The 9324-nt window shown below is 39.6% G+C and overlaps 1 protein-coding gene across 1 annotated transcript; it reads left to right on the plus strand.

Moving 5' to 3' along the window:
- Positions 1-1733: 1733 nt before the first annotated feature.
- Positions 1734-4553, plus strand: LOC103718020 (NAC domain-containing protein 45). The gene is made up of 3 exons (XM_008806652.3): positions 1734-1936; positions 2089-2366; positions 4029-4553. The coding sequence occupies exons 1-3, from the start codon at positions 1780-1782 to the stop codon at positions 4305-4307; spliced, it is 714 nt and encodes a 237-aa protein (XP_008804874.1). The 5' UTR covers positions 1734-1779; the 3' UTR covers positions 4308-4553.
- Positions 4554-9324: the final 4771 nt, after the last annotated feature.

Below are 9324 nucleotides of genomic sequence, written 5' to 3' on the forward strand. Positions count from 1 at the left end.
GTCTCCGCCTCGGAGTATAGTCTGTCTCCATAGCTCTATAGCTACTTCCATTTAAGATAGATATATCCCCTAATCTAGTTCTGAGCCAAAGGAACGAGGGAAGCTTGCAGCCAAAAATTGGAAGTGTATATATTATCAAATTACATAAATAATTAAAATCTAATAATCAAATTCGGAGATCATAGTACATTTCACATGCATTGTGCAGGCCAAACTACAGTTATTTATTTATTTATTTAATGAACAGATAAATAAGGTGATCACGTAGTCATGTGGAAATTAATCCATATCAAATAAAACATCTCTAAATAGTTAGCAGTAATAAAGATGAGAATGAGAATGGAAAAATTTACAGCCACCAACGGAACATAATATTCTTCTGATATTACATCAGAAACAAAAAATTTGGGAGTTCGATCAGATTATGTCATAGTTGTAGCTTGAGAACTTTAATATTACTACATCAGACCTGAGGATTTTAAATATTTGGTAACTAAAAATCATGGGATTTTCTTCTTGAATTTAGTAGCAATTTAAATAAAAAATCATTAGATGTGATAGACATGCAGCAGCAATGCTAAAATGGCAAAGAGATTAGCAGGAAAGAGGAAGTGCTGGAATTTCATCTCAATGCCCTCTGCAATTTAAGGCTGATGCATCTAAACATTTCGACATCAAATGATCTCATCTCGCAGCCTGTAGAGCACCATGTTGGTAGCATTAGGTTTCTTCACCACGTAATTAAGCTCAAAAGACTCTGAAATGGATTCATGATTTTAAATAAGGTGAAAGAAACTTAAAGGACTCAAGATTTTAAGGTCTCAGAAATGCATGCAAGATTCTAGCCAAGAAACTGACCCATCAAACATAAATAAAATGAGAATACAGACAGAAAAGTGTATGGTTATGACAATTTGTTAGAGTAAATATAATAGATTTGACAATCTTGTTTTATCATGATAATTGATGGCACTTGATCATTCTTTTTACAGAATTTTAAGTCAAAAGAAGTGCTTTGTCCTGCCAATGACACAAGCCTGACAACTAACCCAGATTCAATCTAGTGTCCTTTTCTTTTCTTCTCTTTTCCTTTTTTGATTTTATAATGCAAATCCCAAGACATGTAAAGACCAGTTTTGTATTCATTTAGCTGGTTTTCTTCTTATTTGATAATAATTCTTACACAAAAAGGCATGGATAGAATAAAAATCGCCTTAAAGAAAAGAACTCAAAAAGAAAAGAAGCAACAGCAAATCTTTAGGTTTTCCCCTTCACCCTCAAGACTTCTAAAGCTGACAAAACATCATGGCCCATAACGATGAAAAAGTTCACACTATCGAGCAGATGACAGCAGGTGTTGAAAGCGAGCTATGATGCAAGCCTCTTCTTAGTGTCCAAATATAACATCATCACGCGGCTAAATCTTAGATAAGCCGCAGTATTCACTCAGTAGTAGAGGATTCTTCCATATCTTCAACAGAAAATAGTGTGTGAACCTCATGCACTATATGGCACAAAACACTAGTTTACAGCCATATGTCAAACCAATGGCGGTCAGAGAGAGCTAAGGAGGAAAAAGGTTGGTGTGATGATAGATAGTCTAGATGTTGTAAAGAGACAAGCTTGTACAGAATCTAAAAAAGAGAAAGTGAAAACTACTTGGAGGACAGACTTTGAATCCTTTTATAAGGGGGACTAAAGGCAAAGGAGAAGGCGGTTGAGGTGGTCTTTGGAGTGGAAAGAGAGGAGAACAAAGAGAGAGTGGAGGGAGGGAAGCAGATGTCTCCGGTTGGTCTGCCGCCTGGCTTTAGGTTCCACCCGACCGACGAGGAGCTGGTAAATTACTACCTCAAGAGGAAGATTCATGGACTCAAGATTGAGCTTGACATAATTCCAGAAGTGGACTTATACAAGTGCGAACCATGGGAATTAGCAGGTTTGAGACCAAATACCTTCTCAAACAATATCTATTATCTTTGTGTTGGCTGCTTTAAAACTGTAAAAACTATGTTCATCTAAAGGTCATGATCTTCCTAGTCTCTGTCCTTTTCATTTTCATTTTCTTTTTTTTTCTTTTTTTCTTTGCAGAGAAATCATTCTTGCCTAGTAGGGATCCAGAGTGGTATTTTTTTGGGCCACGAGATCGGAAGTACCCTAATGGCTTTCGCACCAATCGTGCAACGCGAGCAGGATACTGGAAGTCGACAGGGAAAGACCGGAGAGTTTGCTACCAGAATCGAGCTATTGGTATGAAGAAAACATTGGTATATTATAAAGGTCGAGCTCCACAGGGTATCAGGACAGACTGGGTGATGCATGAGTACCGTCTCGATGACAAGGAGTGTGAGGACACCATGGGAATTCAGGTGGTACCTTCATCATCATCATCATCTTAAACTATCATAATCTATAATTCTCAAACAATGTAGACCCCGATTCTACGTAAGGATGGACCATCAAGACCTCACTCTTGGACTGCATTCTTCTGCCTACGTGTAGGACTTTCCTCTCTATCTAATGGCTGAGCGATTGCTATGTTTTTCCTCCTTCTTTAGGATCTCTCCTAGCGAGGTATTTTATCTGTCACCATTGATTTCAAATAAGATCTTGCATTGTTGAATTAAAGAGCCACCCATTAACTTATCTTTAGCAGACACTCCCTCCCTCCATGTTTGCGAACATCGATCCACCGAGCATTTGGATGACCGCATTGGGAAATTTAAACCTGACATAGGTGTTAGATGTCCAAGAATTAATGTCCCCCCTCTCTTCCATTTTCTAAATCGAAAGATATATTCAGCTCACAACTAATGCCTAAAAACAACCTGATCAAATACAAAGTACAGATCTTAGCGCTTTCGCTAAAGCCAGCATCTTTCTCAAACGGTCTTACTCCGTAACTCTCATATGATACAAGGACAATCTCAATCTTTTTCATACTGCGTTGCAGTTAGATAGGTGGTCTGTGTTTTTTAAGCTTCAAGGATAATGGAAAGAGGAGAGATCCTACGTGGGTTATGCATGGAGTGCATGGAAAGTTAGGGTTTCCCCTTCCTTCCCTCCCTTGCTTTGGATCCAGTATTATATTCCTTTCTTCCTCTGGTCCCAGGTCCTTGCCATTATTCCAATGAGACAAATCTTTAGGTTGCTTTCAATAGTCTAACACAAGACAAAAATATCATTCTCTCCTCCATGCTACGACTGCAATTTGGTTCATTCTCTCATTATATATGTCTGTTGGTGTGCTCACTTTTTTTACTAAGATCGGACATAATCCACATAGGGGTGCATGCTGATGCTGCATTAAAGCAAAGGTATCCCTCATGGTGCCCAATGGTGTCGGTGGCTTTTCACTTTATTCCCTAACTGCCCAGCATCCAGCTAGATTCTCTCACCCTTATTCCTTCTCTCGATCTCTATCAAATCGATCAGACAATTGTTCATCCCAGCCCCACAATTAATGTATCCAAGATATTTAATCGATCCTTGGATCTCATAAATTGCGAATTCACTCTATGTATGTGTCTCATCTTTAATAGGCACTTCATAATCTTCAGCAAGGTACATCATAATTACCTGTGAAATCTTAATGAATGATGGATCCTCCTCTTTATGAAAGGATCCTCCTTTTTCCGATTTCCTTTCTAATTAGAGGAGGAAAGTCAATTGGTTTGCTATCTTATGTAGTGAATAAATTGATATTAATAACAATCAAGTGCTTATTTAGGCCAAAATAGGAGTGTAAACTATGACTACATGGTTCATAATTCTAACCCTTCTATTCAGATCCTAGAGGATTAATAACAATTTTCAGCTACTCTTTCTTGATATTGCTAGCCATGGTTTGAGACGATCACTGTTTCTCTATGTAGATAACATTATTCATATGCATGAAAACAGCATAGATTAATATAGACTTGCTCATGAATGTGCATATTGCATAGATATTAGTACGAGTCGATGAGAATGTCTAAATTTTTTTTTTCTCTCTCTCTTTTCTTTCTTTTCTTTCACTTCTCTTTTCTCAGGACTCATATGCGTTGTGTCGAGTCTTCAAAAAAAATGTGGTTTGCACAGATGTGGAAGAGCAGGGGCAGTGTAGCTTAGCATTGGTGGAGGCCTCCCAAGGAGCACTAGCTGAGTATGAGACCATGTCGCCTGATGTGCCTGTGGGATCATCATCCTGCATAGATGAGGAAGACAAAGACGATGCATGGATGCAGTTCATTACTGATGATGCATGGTGTAGTGTGTCAAACAATGAGGGTGGTCAGGACCCATCATATGTGGCTATTGCTAATCAATAGGCTTCTTTTTCTTCCTTGTCTTTTCCATCTTTTTCTTTTTTTTTGCTTGGGATATGGTATTGGGTGGTAAATAACATGCTTGGAGTATAATTTTTAATGTAATAAGGCAAATATTCATATTAATTACATCTCCTTAGGAGGAGATTGTTTGGGTCTTCAAAGTTGGGTTTGATCGTGTCTGGGACCATCAGGTTGTATTTTGTGGAAAATATACAGTATAACTAAATATAAAAACTTATTTCGCTATGTTCTTCCTTCTTTAATTTTGTTTCTTGTCTTTTGCTTTTTTCCAACTAGAAAAGAACAATGTGTCACAATTCTGCAACTCTGATGTGTTGTAGTTTCAAAATTAGCACACCGGTTATCTTCCATAGGATTTGAGGAATCAAAAAAAAAGATGAATTCATCATTTCATCGCCAATAATGACAGAATAGAAATATTTTATTTGTTGAGACTTTAATTGAATTTTCCTTTTACATTTGCCTCAATCTTGTGCTCCATCGCCAAGAATGACAGAATAGAAATATTTTATTAATCTCTCTCAAGATTGCTGCTCTCCGATACTACCATTTGGCAAAGTCGACGTGTGCTTCCATCAATTTTTCGTTCTTCTATAGGCCTCATAAAGTAGGGACTACTCTCAGTCCATACTTATGGATAGCTAGGTTTATTGACTAGTTCCTGAGAAGTCGAAGCAACTGAAAGAATTTCTTGCTAAGCATCACCTTCACTAGTATTTTCTTGAATGAATCCATATTTGAATGCCTTTGAATTTAGTAAATCAATCTGAGGAAAGTCCTCCAGCTCCAATGGTGGCAAAGAGAGCCTGTGTTGCAGCTTAGAATATTCCAGTGCTTCATCCACCTGCATGTGCAACATAGCAGAATTTTAAAATAATTCATTTAGATATTCCTCCACAACCAATTTATACTCCTGCAATTCTTTTTCAGACACATTCCTCTATCATTTTAGTTTAAGAATGTATTCCGTTCAATATATGGATCCCTAAGAATTTTGCAATCTTACATATATTAGCTGTTATTTTGATTACAGATTTAGTCGATCAGTATAGCTTAAAAGAAGCGAGGGCTTTAAAGAAGTGATCATCAAAACCTAGATGTACCCCATCAAACCCCAAATATCCCCCCAACAGAAAAAGGACAACATTCCATGGAACTCCTATTATCTCTTGGAGACCATGCAGCTTTTCTTCTCTATTCCTTACTTTTCCATGGAAATCTTGGTGATGTCGCATTTTAAGCTATTTTTCTAAGCAAAGTAAGTTAAAGCAGCATGTGGGTTCCAGGAAAAAGAAAAAGAAAATGCAATTTGAAAAACATGCCAGGAGTAGTAAAAGTGATAAATGAAAGCCATGGATTGGAAGTCTAAACCTACCAGTAGATTGAGGTTCAAAGATTGAATAGCTGCCTCCGTAATGATGAAAGGTGCTTTGTTTCTCAACACATTATAAGGTGAACTTTCCATTCCATGGAATTTTTACGTTTGCTTTGAGAAATAAATGTTCTTCTTTTATCTTTATTTAAAGAGGAAGAGAAATCTCCTCCCCTTTTCCATCAATATCGAGAAACTCAGATTGACTTGTTAAGCTTTGGGTCCATGTTGGACAACTTTGAGGTCACTCTCCATTTCATGCAGATAAAGTTCTCAATTTTATAGCTAGCAACGGCAGCATGAATTTTTATTTGCTTGTTTGTTTTCACAATTTGGTGTTAAAACATGCAGCAGTTAAAGGATGTTCGTTGATAATATTGATTGTTCATGTGGTCATTGTCATTCATAATTTGATCAAAATCCACACAAACTCAAGCTGTGAGAATGATGATATCCTGGCAAGATGGAAAAGGATACTGACCCCCGGTAAATTCCATGGTTCGCACTTGTAGAGCTCAATTTCAGGAACGATCTCCAATTCAATTTTGTGCCCACCAATCTTCCTCCTGAAATGGTAAGCAAAAAGTTGTTATCAGTGGCAGAAACAAGGAGGCATGCAGACCAACAGGTGCCATTTCCTCAAAACCTGCTGCTATCCTCCAATTGGATAACCAGCGAGATGGGAGAAGGGAGGAGGAGGAGGAGGAGAATGAACTGCTTTGATCCTGCTATCGTTTTCATGAAGCTGATCGACTTCTAAGTAGAAACAAGAAGACGCTCTTTTGCTTTTCTTTTCATGGGCCGCTAGCTATATCCCAACATTGGCCTCGTCTTTCCCTCCTGTCTATCATGGGGGCATTAGATGGTTACATGGAAGGGCGCACTTGGCTCGAGTCTACTCAGCTCCCAAGGATCGTACTTGGATCGATTCACCTTCCCGCCCATCCATCCATCATTGGATCATTCACTTTTCTGCTGCATCGGTGGTGGACGAATAGAGTTGAAACCAAGGTGGTAGCCTAGTGGTTCTGGACGGGAATTCTAACCTCATGGTCCCAAATTCGAGTCACTGCGGCGACGATTAAAATGTGGCTTCGGCCACTGCTTGGACATGAGGTATAGAACCGCTAGTAGCCGGGGTGGTGCCAGATGTGACGTACTCACATTTGGAACTTAAGCCAGAGCCCAGAGGGGTAGCTGAGCCAGGCCTATGGGTGGGGAAAGCATGAGTAAAACCGGTCGAGATGCCCAATATACGGCTATTTCTGCCCGCATCAAACATTCTCCTGACGGAGCGGGGGCAGTGGGGGCCGCTACGCGGGGGTGGGCTTGTCCCTTCCTTCCCCCCTACCCCTTTTGTCTAGCAAAAAAAAAAAAAAAAAAGAGTTGAAAGCACTTTGAATTCTCTGCAGTGGGTGATCCAATTTGCACCGGGTTCGAACTTGCATCCTTAGCGCGAAAGAAAGATTCACCCCCACCCACCCTTGGATAATTTGTTGCTCGCTTTGAGATATGTGCAAACAGATAAATAAAGAAGCTTGGAATGGATGGGCATGAATCCTTCTTTCACCCCAGACACAACTAGGATCCTTTGGCACGTGGTGGTTGAACGATGGATTTCAAAGCGCTTTGAGATCAATGCAACTATGGAATGGATCATGGGCTCTCAAGGTTAAGAAATGTCAAATTTTAAATAGACCCAGTCTCATGTCCGACTAATAATGAATATTTAGGCTTGAGGCCCGGCGCATGATGAGATAATAAGTTATTTCACCGATGTTAATTAGACACAAACTATCCAAACAAGTTCCTAATATATAAAAAATATAAATATGGAAGAATAATAACATCACCTCACCAAGCCATTGGAGAAAACAAAAAAGTCACAAGATTTATAATTATAGAACATGACAGATCATATGGTCAACAGAGACCAGTGCATCACGTGACCTGAATGATCGTATGTCTTATCTAAGCTAGGGTCCACGCATTGCCCATTTCCCTGCAGAGCTAACTCAAGTTCACCTGAAAACTGGCTACTACCAGCCTCCATGACCAGTCCCAGTCCCATCTCATGCTGCATTTCATGTGAGCTGCTCCTGCCTCCATGACCTCTGAGACCCCAAGGACTAATGTAATCGTTTGCAGCAACAGACTGAGCTGTTGTGACGCCATCAAAGCTGTTGCTTCCTGGGATTGTTGGGGCTCGGTTTCTGGTAGTGTTACTTCTCCATGGCTGAGTTGATAGAAGAGAGAGAGAGCACAGCTGGAGTTAGAGACTCCCGAAAGACATTCGCTCGGCGAAACCTCCGGTCTCGAGATGTCACGCCCCGAACCTAGCATCCGGGTCCGGTACGCGGCCGGCCGCATGAGCTCTAGAGTAGTGCCCTAAAGATCATGCAAGGCCTAAGATGAACAAGAATCCAATAAATCCACAACTAATTAATGAATTCAAATTGACAAATCCAACATGTCCAGATAATCAATTTGGTTCAATTACAAGATCTTCAAATATTCATCGATATCAAAAAAGATAAACTAACTAACAAGCTAATGACTTTGATACTCGTGCTCCGCGCCCAACCCATCCATATCCATGCATCCTGCAACTCTGAAAGAGAGAGAAGAAGGGGGGTGAGCTTTATAGCCCAGTAAGAACCCTTACACATCCATACCAACACAATAGTAATATGAATTCGAAAAACCACGACAAATCGATGCACATTTCATGAAATCATAAACGGCTTCCAAAAGGCTCAAATAATCAATATAAGTATGTACGTCAAACATCAATGAAAGTCCAGCCACACAGGAATGATATAGCATATGATAGCTCATAAATCTTCATTACTGTTTTCAATGCCTTTTCTTTCCATTCTATATTAAATTGATCCGGATCAATTATCTTTCTGACTTTGGGCTACATCCCGGTCACGTTTCCGGCCCGTGACGGGGCAATCGATAGTATCACATTTCCAGCCTGTGATGGGGCAATCGATAGTATCACATTTCCAGCCTGTGACGGGGCAATCGATAATATCACATTTCCAGCCTGTGATGGAGCAATCAATAATAACGAGATAAGCCCAAAGTTCCTGTTCATTTAATCAATTCAAACATACACATCAATTCCCTTTTCCACTTTATTTCCGACCTAGACTAACCATGGTCACATTTCCGGCCCATGACAGGGCAATCAATATAACATGGTTAGTCCATACCACCACATCCATAAATCCAATTATGTAGGTATAGGTTATACGCATACATGCATCCATCATAATACCAATCACAAGCCAAACGATCAAAATATAATTTAATATAAAACTATTTTGCTTTGTCTGGATCATAGCATATCAAACATATATGCAAAAATATTTATATCATGTAGGATTGGCGTACAAGGATTCTTATCTTTTGTTGAAAAACTCAGACAGACTAATCACCCGCCCTCACGGCGATCTAGGAACTGGGATGCTCAGCACCCCGCTCAGCGTCCTCTCGTCCAACAGATTGTTTTCCTACAGAACCAAGTCAATATTAAAAATTTATCCAAGATATATGACAACCCAGAACCCTCAAAATAAAGATCTCCTCGAATCCAAGTTTAGAGAGAGAAACCCA

The sequence above is a fragment of the Phoenix dactylifera genome, chromosome 17 (assembly GCF_009389715.1).
Source record: "Phoenix dactylifera cultivar Barhee BC4 chromosome 17, palm_55x_up_171113_PBpolish2nd_filt_p, whole genome shotgun sequence".
NCBI lineage: Eukaryota > Viridiplantae > Streptophyta > Magnoliopsida > Arecales > Arecaceae > Phoenix > Phoenix dactylifera.